Below are 18,085 nucleotides of genomic sequence, written 5' to 3' on the forward strand. Positions count from 1 at the left end.
TGACCCTTTGCCAATCTGAGTAATGTCCCTTTACTCCAACCCTCTGTTTCCTGTCCGCCAGCCAGTTTTTGATCCATCGGTGGACCTCCCCTTGCACCCCGTGGTTCCATAGCTTCCTTAGCAATCTTTTGTGTGGTACCTTGTCGAAGGCTTTTTGGAAGTCAAGGTAAATGATGTCTATGGATTCCCCTCTATCCACCTGGCTGTTCATCCCCTCAAAGAAGTATAATAAGTTTGTGAGGCATGACCTGCCTTTGCAGAAGCCATGTTGGCTCGACTTTAGCTGCCCATTTTTTTCCGATGTGTTCCCAAATGCTGTCTTTAATCAGCGCTTCCATCATCTTTCCCAGGACCGAGGTCAAGCTCACCGGCCTGTAGTTTCCTGGGTCTCCCCTTGAGCCTTTCTTGAAAATGGGCGTGACATTTGCTATTTTCCAGTCCTCTGGGATCTCTCCAGTTTTTAGGGATAGGTTGCATATTTGTCGAAGTGGCTCAGCTATTTCGTTCCTTAGTTCCTTGAGTACCCTTGGGTGAATGCCGTCCGGAACTGGCGATTTGTCGCACTTTAGCCTGTCTATCTGCCTGAGGACATCCATCTTGCTTACCTCTAGTTGGACCAGATTTTCATCCTGATCTCCTTTTCCGATCTCCTCGGGTTCCGGAATGTTGGTTGTGTCCTCCATTGTGAAAACTGACGTGAAGAACTCATTTAACCTGTCAGCTATCTCCTTTTCCTCTTTTACCACTCCCTTTCTGTCTCCATCATCCAAGGGTCCTACTTCCTCCCTAGCTGGTTGCTTCCCCTTGACATACCTGAAGAATGATTTGAAGTTTGTTGCTTCCCCTGCCAGTCTTTCTTCATATTCTCTTTTTGCTTTCCTAACCACTAGTGGGGTAGTTTTTCTCGGGAGACCTATTATTATGGCTATAGGGGGGATCTTCAGAAGGGTTTGGGGGGTTCAGGTATTGAGTACTTGGGGTTGTGTGGGTTGAAGGATGGTGACCCATGCTCTCCTCCTTTAGTTTGTATAGGGGGGTAGTTGAGTCAGGAGACATTTTGTAACTGGATGACTTGAACTTTATTTTTGTATTGCTGACTTTGTTTATTGGTTGTTTAATCATCAATATGAATAACTTGAAAAACTGAAAGTAGACAAAATGATGGGACCGAACGGAATCCATCCCAGGATACTGAAGGAGCTCAGAGAGGTTTTTGCGGGTCCTATTAAAGACTTGTTCAACAAATCTCTGGAGACGGGAGTGGTTCCTGGGGATTGGAGAAGAGCGGATGTGGTCCCTACTCACAAAAGTGGTCACAGAGATGAAGCAGGAAACTACAGGCCGCTAAGCCTCACTTCGGTTATTGGAAAAATAATGGAAGTGTTGCTGAAAGAAAGGATAGTGAACTTCCTAGAATCTAATGGGTTACAGGATCCGAGGCAACATGGCTTTACTAAAGGTAAATCGTACCAAACAAACCGGATTGAATTTTTTGATTGGGTGACCAGAGAACTGGATCGAGGTCATATGCTAGATGTCATTTACTTAGATTTCAGCAAAGCCTTTGACACGGTTCCTCATAGAAGGCTCTTGAACAAACTGGATTAGAAACTGGTTGTTGGACAGATGCCAGAGGGTGGTGGTCAATGGAAGTCGCTCGGCAGAAGGAAAGGTGAGTAGTGGAGTCCCTCAGAGTTCAGTGCTGGGGCCGATCCTGTTCAATATGTTTGTGAGTGACATTGCTGAAGGGTTAGAAGGTAAGGGTTGCTTTTCTGCAGATGATACCAAGATTTGTAACAGAGTAGACACCGAGGAGGGAGTGCAAAACATGAAAAAAGATCTGCAAAAGTTAGAGGAATGGTTTAATATCTGGCAACTAAAATTCAATTCAAAAAATGCAGAATAATGCATTTGGGGATTAATAATCGGAAGGAATCATATATGCTGGGAGATGAGAGGCTGATATGCACAGAGCGGGAGAGGGACCTTGGAGTGATAGTGTCCGAAGATCTAAAGTCGAAAAAAACAGTGTGACAATGCGGTGGCTGCTGCCAGAAGGATGCTGGGCTGTATAAAGAAAGGCATAACCAGTAAAAGAAAGGAGAAATTAGGTTCTTACCTGCTAATTTTCTTTCTGTTAGTTTATAGACTGGTTTATAAGAATATAAGAATTGCCACTGCTGGGTCAGACCAATGGTCCATCGCGCCCAGCAGTCTGCTCCCGCGGTGGCCCCCAGGTCAAAGACCAGAGCTCTAACTGAAATCAACCCTACCTAAGTACGTTCCAGTTCAGCAGGAACTTGTCCAACCTTGCCTTGAATCCCTGGAGGGTGTTTTCCCCGATAACAACCTCCGGAAGAGTGTTCCAGTTTTCCACCACTCTCTGGGTAAAGAAGAACTTCCTTACATTTGTATGGAATCTATCCCCTTTTAACTTTAGAGAGTGCCCTCTCGTTCTTCCTACCTTGGAGAGGGTGAACAACCCTACTAAGTCTATTCCCTTCAGTATCTTGAATGTTTCGATCATGTCCTCTCTCAGTCTCCTCTTTTTTTTTTTTTTTTAATTCTTTATTCATTTTTTTATGTTACAACAAGTGTAGCAATTAAACTCATATGAACTTAAAGATACACACTTGATTAACTCTCATATAAGCATAAAGTTTAACATTTCATTACAAATTAATATTCTATAATATTTTAAATATTATGTAAGAAATCTAAAATTTATATCATTCTAATTGAATATAATAATCCCCCACCCCTCCCTCCCTATTCAATAATACATAAAATCATCCTTACTGTGAAAACTATTCAAATACTCATGTATTATATAATAACAACAAGTAAAACCCACCCCTTTTCCCCCCTAATCAAATATCTTATCATGGGAAAAGTTAATCATTCATTACAAAAATCTGTTAATGGTCCCCAGACTTTCTGAAATTTACTAATATAACCTTTTTGCGTTGCTATTGTGAGTTCCATTTTGTATATATTTTCGAGGGAGAAGAGGCCCAGTTTCTCTAATCTCTCACTGTACAGCAACTTCTCCAGCCTCTTAACCATTTTAGTTGCTCTTCTCTGGACCTTTTGAGTAGTCCTTACGAATGGGTTATATGCCTCACTACTACCAGCAGGTGAAGACTGAGCACAACTTGTATATCAGGCTAGAATCTGCCCAGCAATTCAGTCTGCCAAATAGCCAAGCAGAACCTAGGAAAGACTCCAACTAAAAACAGTATAACACACTCCGAACAGGAGTGGAAAAAACTACAAATACTTATAAACTACTGTTGGAACATGTGTAGAACTTAATCCTGGTATAGAAAACATCCCCACAGCTCACCAACTAAGCCAGATGAGCCATAGCTAATGTGACCATACGTCCCGTTTTGAACGGGACTGTCCCCTTTTTAGATCCCCTGTCCGTTGTCCCCACGCACAGCTTCGGGACGCCGAAATGTGCCGTTTTCAGGGACAGCGTCCCAAAGCTGTCCGTGGGGACAACGGGACAGGCAATCGCTTCCCCTCCCTCCAGCATCGAAGCCTGCCCCCCCCCCGGACCGGCCCCCCACTGCTGCTGCCTACCACCGCTTTAAACCTCCTCCATAGTCTGCCACCGCTGCCAACCGCTGCAACTAAAGCAAAGTAAGGTACAGGTGCCGGCCCACAAACCTTCTTCCAGACGTCAATTCTGATGTTGGAGAGGAAGTTCCGGGCCAGCCAATCCGGTGCTCTCAGAACAAAGAAAACGGAGGCAATTTTGCCCTTGTTGTATAGATAATAGTGACATCTTGTTTGAGATGGACATAGTTCTGAAGACTACATCATTAAGGTAGCACCAGTGGAAATCCATCACACCCTATTAGCAAATGCACACTTCTGTAAGTGGCTGCAGTGTTAGGGAGTGTCTTACCCCTAGTCACTGGCCATCAGCTGAACAGAGATAAAAGGACACTGTATCAGGATCTAAACCACCTTCTCATGTGAAGAACTGGAGATTGCTTGTGTCTAATGGCCCAAGACATTATATAAGTCAGGCACCAGATTACTATCAGAGGATAGCAACTGAGCTTTCTGCAGATGAAATTTCATGCCCCTTCAAGCACTGTAAACATTTTACATAAGTCACTTTGCCTCACTATTTTTCTCCATAAAGCTAATTAGAAAAGCCCAATTTTTCTGTAAACAGACCTCTTACAGCTGCTTGTTTCATTCATGCCTCAAGGACAGGAACACACAAAGATTACAATGCCCTCTAGTTCAGCTTGGGTTTGGAGGTGAGGTTATCTTACATATATTAATAACTGTAGTCAGACAGAATATAAGGAAGCAGAAAGTGAACTTACTTATCTTTAATGAAGGCTTTCAGTGGAGAACAGGATAAATCAGACATACGAGGACAATTCAAAAAAGTATCAGACCTTTATTCATTAAAAAAATACTCATATCTTATACTAATCTCCTTCAAAGTAGTCCCCTGGGCCGCCACACACTTCTTCCAATAGTTCTTCCACTGTTGGAAGCAGCGCTGGAACACCTCTTTTGAAATTGCTCACAACTGGTCTGTAACATCCTGCATGATGTCTTTTCTTGACTGAAATCTGGTCCCTTTCAGGGGCATTTTCAGCTTGGGGAAAAGCCAGAAGTCACATGAAACCATGTCAGGAGAGAAGGGAGCCTGAGGAATCACAGGTGTGCTGTGTTTGGCCAGGAAACTCTGTATCAAATTTGAAAAATGGGCAGGTGCATTAACGTGATGGAGCTGCCAATTGTCTGCTGCCCACAGGTCTGGCCGTTTGCGTCTCAAAGCATTACGAACCTCTTGGTAGTACCCCTTGGTGATGGTTGTGCCATGTGGTGCGTACTCGTGATGAACCACGCCACTGGAGTCAAAGAAGACGGTTAGCATGACTTTGACATTGCTGCGGACCTGCTTTGCTTTTTTTGGCCTTAGGGATGTTGAATGCTTCCATTGTGATGACATCAACTTGGTTTCTGGGTCGAACCCATAAACCCAGGACTCATCATCAATGATCCCTGTGCTGAGGAAGTTGGGATCACTGTTCACAGTCTCCAGCATGTCCTGTGCATCTCCAAATAGAGTTGCTTCTGCTCGATCGTTAGCAGCTTTGCCACAAACTTCGCTGAAATTCTCCTGAAGCCCAAATCCTCAGTCAAAATTGAATGAACATAAGAACATAATAATAATAATAACAGTTTATATACCGCAGGACCGTGAAACATAGAAGTTGATGGCAGAAAGGGGCCATGGCCCATCAAGTCTGCCCACTCTAATGACCCACCCCCCATGGCATTACCTCCCCTAGAGTTCCCACATGTATATCCCATTTCCTTTTAAAGTCTGGCACGCTGCTGGCCTCAATCACCTGAAGTGGAAGTTCATTCCAATGATCAACCACCCTTTCAGTGAAGAAATACTTCCTGGTATCGCCATGAAATTTCCCACCCCTGATTTTCAGCGGATGCCTTCTTGTGGCCGAGGGACCTTTAAGAAAGAAGATATCCTCTTCTACCTTGATACGGCCCGTGATACTGGACTGGAGGACGTTGGACTGGAGGACGGCTAACGTCATTCCACTCCACAAGAAAGGCTCAAAGATGGAGACAGCAAACTACAGACCAGTGAGTCTAACATCGATAGTGAGCAAACTAATGGAAACTCTAATCAAACACCAATTAGATAAGATCCTGGATGAGGAGAATATACGGGATCCCTGACAACATGGATTTACTAAGGGGAGATCCTGCCAATCCAACCTGATCAGCTTCTTTGACTGGGTAACGGGGAAGCTGGATATAGGGGAGTCCCTGGACATCGTGTACCTGGACTTTAGCAAAGCATTCGATAGCGTACCACACCACAGGTTACTGAGCAAGATGAGTTCTATAGGATTAGGTAACACATTGACGAAATGGGTTGGGAGCTGGCTTGGAGGTAGGCTCCAAAGGGTGGTGGTGAACGGCACCCCCTCCGAAATGACGGAGGTGATTAGTGGAGTACCACAGGGCTCAGTCTTGGGCCCAATCCTATTCAACATCTTTATAAGAGACTTGGCAGAAGGGCTTCGAGGTAAAATAACATTATTCGCCGATGACGCCAAACTGAGTAATGTAGTGGGCAAATGCACAACAGACGAAGATTCAGTGCCCGACAACATGATGCACGACCTACTCCTACTGGAGCAATGGTCTAGGACATGGCAACTCAACTTCAATGCCAAAAAATGCAAAGTTATGCACCTGGGCAGCCAGAATCCATGCAAGTCTTATACCCTTAATGGCGAGATCCTAGCAAAAACGGTAGCAGAACGAGACTTGGGGGTAATCGTCAGTGAGGACATGAAGTCTGCCAATCAAGTGGAGCAGGCTTCGTCCAAGGCAAGACAAATCATGGGCTGCATACGAAGGGGTTTCGTCAGTCGTAAGGCGGAAGTCATTATGCCATTGTATAGATCCATGGTGAGGCCCCACCTGGAATACTGTGTGCAATTCTGGAGGCCGCATTATCGCAAGGATGTGCTGAGACTGGAGTCGGTGCAAAGAATGGCCACCCGGATGGTCTCGGGACTCAAGGATCTACCATACGAAAAACGGCTTGACAAATTACAGCTATACTCACTCGAGGAGTGCAGAGAGAGGGGGGACATGATCGAGACGTTCAAGTATCTTACGGGCCGCATCGAGGCGGAGGAAGATATCTTCTTTTTCAAGGGTCCCACGACAACAAGAGGACATCCGTTGAAAATCAGGGGCGGGAAACTACGAGGTGACACCAGGAAATTCTTTTTCACTGAAAGAGTGGTTGATCGCTGGAATACAGGTGATTGAGGCCAGCAGCGTGCCTGATTTTAAGGCCAAATGGGATCGGCACATGGAATCTATTCACAGGGCAAAGGTAGGGGAGGGACATTAAGGTGGGCAGACTAGATGGGCCGTGGGCCCTTATCTGCCGTCTATTTCTATGTTTCTATGTTTCTAAGATATATTTAAACGTTTCAATCATGTCTCCTCTCTCTCTACGTTCCTCGAGTGAGTATAGCTGTAATCTTTTCAGCCGTTCCTCATACGGGAGATCTTTGAGCCCTGAGATCATCCTGGTGGCCATTCGTTGAACCGACTCAATTCTCAGTACATCTTTTCGGTAATGTGGTGTCCAGAATTGTGCCCAATATTCCAGATGAGGTCTCACCATGGATCTGTACAACGGCATTATGACTTCGGGCTTCCGGCTGACGAAACTTCTACATAAACAACCCATCATTTGTCTTGCCTTCGATGAAGCCTTCTCCACTTGATTGGCTGTTTTCATGTCTTCGCTAATGATAACCCCCAAGTCACGTTCTGCCCTAGTTCTAGCTATGGTCTCACCATTTAGTGTGTAAGTTCTGCACGGATTTTTGCTGCCAAGTCGAGGACCAATGTTCCAATCGAAGTAGGTCTTGCGTCATACTGTCGGGCATGGTGCTTTTACTTACTATGTTGCACAGTTTGGCGTCATCGGCGAATAATGTAATTTTACCTTAAAGCCCCTGAGTTAGGTCTCCTACGAATATGTTGAAAAGGATCGGGCCCAAGACCGAGCCCTACGGCACTCCACTGGTCACTTCCGACATTTTGGAAAGGGTGCCATTTACCATCACTCTCTGAAGTCTACCGTTTAGCCAATCATTGACCCATGCAGTTAATGTTTCTCCCAAACCCATCGATTTCATCTTGCTCAATAACCGGCAATGTGGGACACTATCAAAAGCTTTACTGAAGTCCAAGTACACGACGTTTAGGGACTCCCCCACATCCAGCTTTCTTGTTACCCAGTCGAAGAAGCTAATTAGGTTGGATTGGCAGGATCTACCCTTGGTAAATCCATGTTGGCGGGGATCCCGTAGATTTTCCTCATCCAGGATCATATCTAGTTTGTGCTAAATTAGTGTTTCCATGAGTTTACTCACTATGGATGTGACTCACCGGTCTGTAGTTCGCAGCCTCTGCACTGCATCCCTTTTTGTGGAGAGGGATGATGTTAGCTGTTTTCCAGTCCAGGGGGACTCTTCCCTTACTCATGGAAAGATTGAAGAGCACGGATAACGGCTCTGCCAGGATACCAGACAGCTCTCTAAGCACCCTGGGGTGTAGATTGTCCGGTCCCATGGCTTTGTGCACTTTGAGTCTTGATAGTTCGCAGTAGATACTGCTGGGTGTAAACTCAAAATTCTTGAACGGGTCTTTCGAGCTTTGCTTTGCTTGCAGCTGTGGACTGGACCCCGGTGCCTCACAGGTAAAGACTGAGCAGAAGTATTCATTTAGTAGTTCTGCTTTATCAGAATCCGATTCTGCATAATTCCCGTCTGCTTTCCTAAGGCGTACTATCCCATCTGTGTTTCTTTTTCTATCACTGATGTACCTGAAGAAGGATTTTTCTCCTTTCTTAATGTCATTCGCTAGATTCTCTTCTATTCGAAGTTTGGCCTCTCTGACTGCCGTTTTGACAGCTTTAGACCTGGCCAGATAGTCTTCTTTTTTTGCATCTCCTTTACCTGATTGTTTGTAGGAAATAAATGCTTTTTTCTTCTTTTTAACGAGGTCAAGTTTCAAATTTATTAAAGTTTTGATTTGAACGCAATATCAAGTAATTTCAATGCGTATAACAATAATAATTTGGGGGGACAAATAAAAACCATTTAAAACAATAAACGTACAATCTTATCCACAATTATTTAACGATACATAAGGAATACAAGGATAAACTACATTTCTTTAAAATTAAAAAAAACCAAAAAGAAAAACATTTAGGGAAGAACAACATCAGGAGGGGTATTAAAAGATTTTTGGTGAAACTTGGTCTAAAAGTAATTGGTTTGGTTGTTTGTTTGTTTTTTAAATAAAAAGACTTAATTTAGAGGAGAATAGAAAAAATCAAGAAAGATTGTCTGATCTAAACTTCATATGCATCTTTATATAGATGGCTTTTTAGATTGCTTTTAAATTTTTCTAAGGAAGTTTCAGCGCGCAGAAAAGTAGGAAGTTTGTTCCAAAGCTGGGGTCCCAAGACAGAAAAAGTTGTGGTTCTTCTAGTGCCAATTACTTTCAATGATGGAATGGTCAGCAAATACTGATCTGCTGATCTAAGAGATCTAGCTGGGGAATATGGTATTAAATATCGATATAAGAATATAGGAGTATTGGTTTTCTGAATTTTGAATATCTGAGATTTCTGTAGTGAACCACTGGGGTTTATTGTTTCTCCGTCATTTGCTTACCATTTTTATATAATGGTTTGTTACTTCGTGTAGGATAGATTTCACATAGTCTCTACATCAGTGTTTTTCAACCTTTTTACACCCGTGGACCAGCAGAAATAAAAGAATTATTTTGTGGACCGGCAAACAACTAGGACTAAAATTTTAAAACCCCGTTTCCGCCCCATCTCCGCGAGCTCAGTCCCCACAAATCATCTGATCCCATCCGTACAAGCCTCAGTTATGATTTTATATTGAATGTATTTTATTAAAGTATAAAAAGAAACAATATTCTGTACAATTGTCATTTTATAAATACAAATAATACAGAGCAAGGATCAACAAAACCCCCTGTCTCCCCTCCCCTTCACATATATCCCCCTCTACTATCAAGAAAACTGAACAAGCCAAATTATTACAGAATGCTACACAGAAATATCATGCTAACAGAATACTGCAGTCACACATGACAGGAATAGTGTTAGGGGAATGCAACTAGGGCAACTGCCCCCTGATCAGAGAGCACCCTAAACCAGCTGGAAGCTAAAGAAGCACTGCCTGGGCTTTGCAGTCCCCAGTTATGTCTAACACCAGCTCTAGCAGGACATATATATTTCAAATCTAATATATTCTAATCACAAAATAGAAATACAATTATTTTTTTCTACCTTTTGTTGTCTCTGGTTTCTGCTTTCATCTTCTTTTCATTCTCTTCCCTCCAGCATCTGCCCTCTCTGTCTCTTCAATCCAGCATCTGCCCCTTCCATCCACTGTCTGCCCTCTCCCCCTTCCATATGGTATCTATCTTCTTTCTATGCCGCTCTCCCCTTTCCATCCAGCCTGTGCCCCCTCTCTCCTTTTTACATGATTCATTCCAGCTTCACTTCTCTCTTCATTTTTCTCTCTCCTACACCAAATCTAGCATTGTTGTCCCTCTCTGCTTATTTCTCTGCTGACCCCTTCCCATCATCAATCTCTCTACTTTCTCATGCCTGTCTCTCCCCTTCCCCTAATCTCCCTGCCAGCTGTTTCCTTCCTTTTTTCCTTCTCCCTTCCCTCCTCCTCCTGTCCAGCAGTAACTCTTCCCTTCCTCCTCTCCCAGCAGCATCTCTCCTTCTCCCTCTCCAGTAGCAGCTGTCCCTCTTTTCTCTTGTCCAGCAGCTTCCCAGATTCCTTTCCCTCCTCCCCTCCCAGCAGCATCTCTCCTTCTCCCTCTCCAGTAGCAGCTGTCCCTTTTTTTTCTTGCCCACCAGCTTCCCAGCTTCCTTTCCCTCCTCCCCTCCCAGCAGCATCTCTCCTTCTCCCTCTCCAGTAGCAGCTGTCCCTTTTTTTCCTTGCCCAGAAGCTTCCCAGATTCCTTTCCCTCCTCCCCTCCCAGCAGCTCTTCTTACTTCCCAGCGCAGCGATTCAGGAAGGCAGCCTCGGGTCCTTTTTTGGGTGGCACCGCCTCTGAGGAAAGAGGAAGTTGCATCATCAGAGGCAGCCGCGACTCAGCAAAAGCCCCAAGGCTGCCTTCGTGAATCGCTGCGGTGGGAAGTAAAGGAGAGCTGCAGAGAGGAGAAAGCCACTGTCGGAGGCTCCCCATGATCTCTCCTGCCCAGCGCGGACCAGCTAAAAATATCTCGTCGATCTTGCCGGTCCTACATGGACCGGCAGGAAATTGAACTTCATCATTCTCGCTGGCCCTGTGTGGACCGGCAGAAATTTCCTGCGGACCGGCGGTTGAAGAACAGTGCTCTATATTATCGGTTTCAGCTTGGTCTTGCAGTGCCCGACGGACGAAATCTCCTATGCATTTGAAGTCAATGCCCCGAAAGTTGAGGACCTTTGTTATTGTGCTTGATCTAGTGAAACCTTTCTTGAGATTGAACCATACCATGTTGTGGTCGCTGGAAGCCAGCTTATCACCAACCAAAACTTCCGATATGCTTTCTCCGTTGGTGAGTACCAGGTCCAGTAATGCCTGGTCCCTGGTGGGCTCCAATACCAACTGTTTGAGTTATGCTCCTTTTATGGCGGTTAGTAACCTTCTGCTGCCGCTGGTTGCTGCGGAAATTGTTTTCCAATCTGCATCAGGCATATTGAAGTCCCCTAACAGTACTGTGTCCACATGCAAAGTGATGTTCTCTATATCTTCGATTAATTCTATATCCTTGTCTTCTTGCTGTCTTGGAGGTCTGTATACCACACCAAGATACAGGCATTTTTCGTTTTCTCTTGCCAGGTTCACCCAGAGGGATTCCCCGGTGTACTTGACATCTGTGATTCTGGTAGTTTTGATGTCTTCTTTAGTGTATAGTGCTACCCCTCCTCCTAACTTGCTCTCCCTGTCTCGACGAAGTAGGTATAACCATATCCCATATCCCACCCATGTGAGTCCGTGAACCAAGTTTCGGAAATCGCCACTACGTTTAGGTCGGTGTTCATTATTTCTGTCTCTAAATCCAGAATTTTATTGCCCAAACTGTGTGCATTAACATACATAGCCCTCCATACCTTATGTTTGCTAAGTTCCTGTGTAGAGTTTCCTGCCTGAGGAAACACTGGTATAGATGAAAGATCTGGTGCCACTATATGGACTCTTTTAGTTGAATGTCTCCAAATGGGGTAGTTTTGACCACAGCATGACTCTCCCTGAATCTGCTCCTCCTCACTTGACTCTGGTTTTTCTCTGCTTTTAAGATTGTCCAGTGAAGAGGAGTGCATGCCTTCTATCTTGGAGGCCTTGAAGTGCTGAGCTATAGATGACATCTACGCAGATATTAAACAAAATGGCCCCCACTAAACTAAGAAAAATAAGAAACAAGAATCTGGATGGCTGGTACGATACCGAGTTAGGAAATATGAAACGGGAGTTACAGAAACTCAAAAGACAATGGTTGAAATCAGGGGACAGTGTGGGGAGGTCAAATTGGAGACTAAAATTAAACGAATACAAAAAACTAATAACAAAGAAGCGCTCTAACTTCTACGCCCAAAAAATCGGATCGCCGAACACCAAAAGTAGAAATCTCTTTGAATTAGTCAACAATCTCTATGACATACATGCCCTATCTCGTTCTACCCTTGATTCCCCACCATCTGCAGATGAACTGGTGGAATTTTTCAACATCAAAATCATCAATTTGAGATCAAATCTAGCGGGCTCCTCAACCAACCATTTGAACTATCCGGTTGCCCAACACAAAGATGACCCTAGGGTAGATATGGCCTGGAATAACTTCACTACACCATCCTGGCAACAATTCTCCATATATTACGCAAAATACGCCGTCTTCTACTGCAGATTAGACTGCTGCCCCCCAAACATTATGAAAGTCGCGCCACTCTCTTTCAAAGCCAAGTTATACAACTGGCTCTCCTCTCTCTTACTAACTAGTACTTTCCCTGAGGATCTAGGCCATATTTTGATCACCCCAATCGTAAAAAACCCTAGAGAATCTATCAAACAGACATCTAATTACAGACCAATTGCGAGCACTCCCTTTTTCGTCAAGTTAATGGAAGGACTGGTCAACCAGGAACTAGTAATGTATCTGGACAAATTTAGCAAACTGCACGACAATCAGTTTGATTTCCGCTCTGGATTCAGCACTGAAACTGTCATGGCATCACTACTGGACTTCCTCCACACCTTATTCAGTCAGGGTATCAGTGCTCTTATTCTGCAACTAGACCTAAGTAGTGCCTTCGATCTAGTTGATCATGCTATTGACTGTTTGGAGTCAACTGGTCTTTCAGGTAATGTGTTAAAATGGTTTCGGGGGTTTTTGAGCAAACGGTCATATCAAGTCTACAGTGCCAATAAAAAATCCTTTGGTTGGGTTAACTCTTGCGGAGTCCCGCAGGGCTCTCCCCTTTCCCCCACTTTGTTTAACATCTACCTTTCCTCAGTGGGGAACTTACTACAAAACCTAAAGGTTAAATTCTACATCTATGTGGACGATATCACCATTGTTATTCCCCTTACTACTCTGACCTCCAAGACTAAGATTCATCTATCATCCATTCTAAAGGAAATCGAACTATGGATGACCGAATTCAAATTGAAGCTCAACACCGACAAAACTAAATTTTTCTTTGCAAGCCCCAATGACAAAATCAGAGACTCATCGATCTCCTTGAATGGTCAGGACTTCCCTATGGACCACTTCATTAAAATCCTGGGAGTCACCCTGGACTGCCACCTCACTCTATTTTTTTTTTTTTTTTTAATTCTTTATTCATTTTCAATAGTTTCAATAATTAAGACATCACTTAATACTCTTTCAAGAAACAAATCAATCTATATCCACCACCTCACTCTAAATGCTCACACAGATTTATTAGTTAAAAAATGCTTTTCGGTACTATGGAAACTCAGAACCATCAGAAAATACTTTGATGCTCCATCCTTCCGCTTACTGGTTCAATCTTCCATCCTGAGCCTGCTCGATTATTGCAACATTATTTACTTGGGATCCTTCAAAAAAACCATCCTAAGACTCAGAGTCATTCAAAACTCGGCAGTTCGGCTGATCTTTAGGCTGAAGAAATGGGAACACATAAGCCCCTACTATCAAAAACTCCATTGGCTGCCCCTAGAGGGGTGAATCCTGTTTAAGTTTTCCTGTCTGTGTTACAAATCAATATTTGGCCTAGCTCCCACTTACCTGGTTTCTCACTTCAATCTGGCAAGTTATCTTAGGCCCACACAAAGAATACATCTGTTCTCCTATCTGACAATAAAAACCTGCCACTACAAAAGATTCTTGGATAGAACTCTTGCCTTCCAGGCAGGCAAATGGAACGATTGGCTTAGTAACGTTTTCGCGCTCTCATCATCCTACTTCAATTTTAGAAAACTGGTAAAAACAAGCTTGTTCAATCGATTTGTTAACTAAGAATCTACTCAGCTCTGCTTACTCAACCAGTAACCCTAATGAACTATATAGCTTTCATATTCCTTCATTATGTACGATTGTATTGCTGTCTTTGATTGTAACTTCTTCGCTGACTTTGACTGTAACCTCTTCGCTGATTGTCCAGCACTTCTTGCTGTAAACCGCCTCGAACTTCTACGGCTTTGGCGGTATATAAGAATAAAATTATTATTATTATTATCTGAACACAATAAGAACAATCCGTGACATCATTGTCCAGCCCAAGACATCAATAGTAGATGAATGTTCTCTCTCATGGACATTTTCAACCCCTAAGCATCTTGAAGTGAAAAGCCTGTCAACCAAGCTGAATTCAATATTTTACATTAAAAATGTTTTGTTTTTTGTTTTTTTAAGTTGTGTACATGAGGAGACCCAGAATAAGGGAAGGAAGGAAGGAAGAATAGAAAAAAAATTGATACTAAGGGAGCTCAGAGAGGTTCTGGCGAGTCCTATTAAAGACTTGTTCAACAAATCTCTGGAGACGGGAGTGATTCCTGGGGATTGGAGGAGAGCGGATGTGGTCCCTATTCATAAAAGTGGTCACAGGGATGAAGCCGGAAACTACAGGCCGGTGAGCCTCACTTCAGTTGTTGGAAAAATAATGGAAGTTTTGCTGAAAGAAAGGATAGTGTACTTCCTTGAATCTAATGGGTTACAGGATCCGAGGCAACATGGCTTTACAAAAGGTAAATCGTGCCAAACGAACCTGATTGAATTTTTTGATTGGGTGACCAGAGAGCTGGATCAAGGACATATGCTAGATGTAATTTACTTGGATTTCAGCAAAGCCTTTGATACAGTTCCTCATAGGAGGCTGTTGAACAAACTTGAAGGGCTGAAGTTAGGCCCAAAGTGGTGAACTGGGTCAGAAACTGGCTGTCGGACAGACGCCAAAGGGTGGTGGTTAATGGAAGTCGCTCGAAGGAAGGAAAGGTGAGTAGTGGAGTCCTTCAGGGATCAGTGCTGGGGCCAATCCTGTTCAATATGTTTGTGAGTGACATTGCTGAAGGGATAGAAGGAAAAGTGTGCCTTTTTGCAGATGATACCAAGATTTGTAACAGAGTAGACACCGAAGAGGGAGTGGAAAATATGAAAAAGGATCTGCAAAAGTTAGAGGAATGGTCTAATGCCTGGCAACTAAAATTCAATGCAAAGAAATGCAGAGTAATGCATTTGGGAATTAATAATAGGAAGGAACCGTATATGCTGGGAGGAGAGAAGCTGATATGCACGGACGGGGAGAGGGACCTTGGGGTGATAGCGTCCAAAGATCTAAAGGTGAAAAAGCAGTGTGACAAGGCAGTGGCTGCTGCCAGAAGGATGCTGGGCTGTATAAAGAAAGGTGTAGTCAGTAGAAGGAAGAAGATGTTGACGCCCCTGTACAGGTCATTGGTAAGGCCCCACTTGGAGTATTGTGTTCAATTTTGGAGACCGTATCTGGCGAAGGACGTAAGAAGACTTGAGGCGGTCCAGAGGAGGGCGACGAAAATGATAGGAGGCTTGCGCTAGAAGACATATGAGGAGAGGCTGGAAGCCCTGAATATGTATACCCTAGAGGAAAGGAGAGACAGAGGAGATATGATTCAGACGTTCAAATACTTGAAGGGTATTAACGTAGAACAAAATCTTTTTCAGAGAAAGGAAAATGGTAAAACCAGAGGACATAATTTGAGGTTGAGGGGTGGTAGATTCAAAGGCAATGTTAGGAAATTCTACTTTACAGAGAGGGTTGTGGATGCCTGGAATGTGCTCCCGAGAGAGGTGGTGGGGAGTAAAACTGTGACTGATTTCAAAGAAGCGTGGGATGAACACAAAGGATCTAGAATCAGAAAATAAGATTAAATATTGAACTAAGGCCAGTACTGGGCAGACTTGCATGGTCTGTGTCTGTGTATGGCCGTTTGGTGGAGGATGGGCTGGGGAGGGCTTCAATGGCTGGGAGGGTGTAGATGGGCTAGAGTAAGTCTTAACAGAGATTTCGGCAGTTGGAACCCAAGCACAGTACCGGGTAAAGCTTTGGATTCTTGCCCAGAAATAGCTAAGAAGAAAAAATTTAAAAATTTAAATTGAATCAGGTTGGGCAGACTGGATGGACCATTCGGGTCTTTATCTGTCGTCATCTACTATGTTACTATGTCACATTAGCTATAAATGAGAAAGAACAGTACAGAAGTAGAACCATGACCTCGACAAAAAGAGAATGAGGTATAGAAATTTTTAATAAAGTTAAAAATGATGATAAAGATGTGTGAGATAGTAGGTAAGAGGGAACAATTTTGTTATGAATTTAACTGTTACCTTTCCTCATTCTTGTGTGGTTTTATGATTGATCCTTTCCTATATATTATGTACAGTACAGTTGCGATTATCTGACCTTCGCTAAGCTGACCATCCAGCAAATAAATAAATAAATAAATCCAACAGACCCCCAAGTGATATCATCATGTCGCCATTAAGAAGCACACTGCTTCTCTTTCCATTTTTCAGTTTAACACAGAGGGAAATTTTGCACCCAAGACTATTTTTTTCAGACCCAGGATCCAGCTTTTACCATTGTTTTCTGTATTATCCTACTTTTCACTTATCCAACAATGGGTCAGTCCCATTAACATCACATAATCAAGTCTTTACTGTAGTTTCTTTCCTAACTGTACTTTTAATTGTACATTGCTTTGATTTAAATTGTAAAAAAGGCAATTTAATGAAACTAGACTATCCATAAACATAACGTTCTAAGACGGTTAGCCCATTTTTGTCTCCCAGAGGATATCACCCACTTGCATGGCTGATGCTTCCTGAAAATGAATATGAAAATAGATCTGTTAAGTCAATATGAAGTAACTACCCTCAGATGTTAAGGGGGAGCCTTTCGGTATCAGCACCCTTACCCGCTCTGAATACTTGCAGAATGTGGCACTTTCACAGTGTGCACACTCATCAAACATGGCACCTTCTCTAGATCATACAGAAAGAAAGGCAGCAATTGCTCACCGGATACTGTTACCACAATGTACTGCTGTGGTGCTACAGCTGCTGGGAGCGACTGAGGCTGGGGGGACTGGATCTCGGCCACATACTGTTTCTGAGAGGACTGTGCTGCTGGTTGCTGTGAAGCACTCTGCAGGTCTGCTCCATACTGCTGTGCTGCTGCCTGCGGCTGCGCTGGAGCTGCTTGGAGCTCTGTGACGTAAGTCTGCGTTGCCATGTCAGCAGTGGGAGAGATAGATGGTGATCTGTTTCCTTTAGTAGCAAAAAAGAGGAATACAGAAGAAGCACTAATTAATTTAGTTTCAGCATACCTAACATTCATGGGAAAGGCAGGACAGTGTATCTGTTATTATATATAGGAACTCTTATTGCACAAATAGAACAAAGCTGAAATGTGAGAGAATCACCTTTGGTGTATCAAATAAGCAAAATAATGTACCTGAATAAATCATGATTTACCTAGGTCTGAAAACTGGATGAACGTACGAGTACATTCCATGACAAATAAATTTTTATCCCATTTAGAGGAAGCATTCCTGGGACAGGTTTTCATATCTTCGTATGCTAATTTGCTATAATAATTCTACCTACAAAAAACACAGACACATTTCGGAAAGGGACGTACCCAGGGGCATCATGGTATGGACTTTGCACTAAAGTACATGGATCCCTGGTAAGTAAGAAAACATTTATTCATACCTGTTAATTTCCTTTCCATTAATCCTGCTAGACCAGTCCAGTCACATGAATTTATGCTGCCCTGTCTCCATCTGCTGGCAGGGAAGCATTAACACATGTGTATGGCTAGATCTAAAAGGATGATACGGAAACAAATGTTATCTATTCAGGAAAAGAAAATGGAATGGGGAAGAACTAGCTGACATAACACAACAGGATTTAATTTTCAAATCC

The 18,085-nt window shown here is 43.3% G+C and overlaps 1 protein-coding gene across 10 annotated transcripts in view; it reads right to left on the reverse strand.

Moving 5' to 3' along the window:
* Positions 1–18,085, reverse strand: part of RFX1 (regulatory factor X1) — a 155,275-nt gene that overhangs the window by 79,414 nt on the left and 57,776 nt on the right. For all 10 annotated transcript variants that reach the window (XM_033923957.1, XM_033923960.1, XM_033923959.1 and 7 more), the window contains one exon: positions 17,177–17,425. In XM_033923957.1, the coding sequence (XP_033779848.1) occupies positions 17,177–17,390 (214 nt within the window). In that variant the 5' untranslated portion in view covers positions 17,391–17,425. The remainder of the gene's footprint in view (positions 1–17,176; positions 17,426–18,085) is intronic.

This window comes from Geotrypetes seraphini, chromosome 16, assembly GCF_902459505.1.
Source record: "Geotrypetes seraphini chromosome 16, aGeoSer1.1, whole genome shotgun sequence".
Taxonomy (NCBI): Eukaryota; Metazoa; Chordata; class Amphibia; order Gymnophiona; family Dermophiidae; genus Geotrypetes; species Geotrypetes seraphini.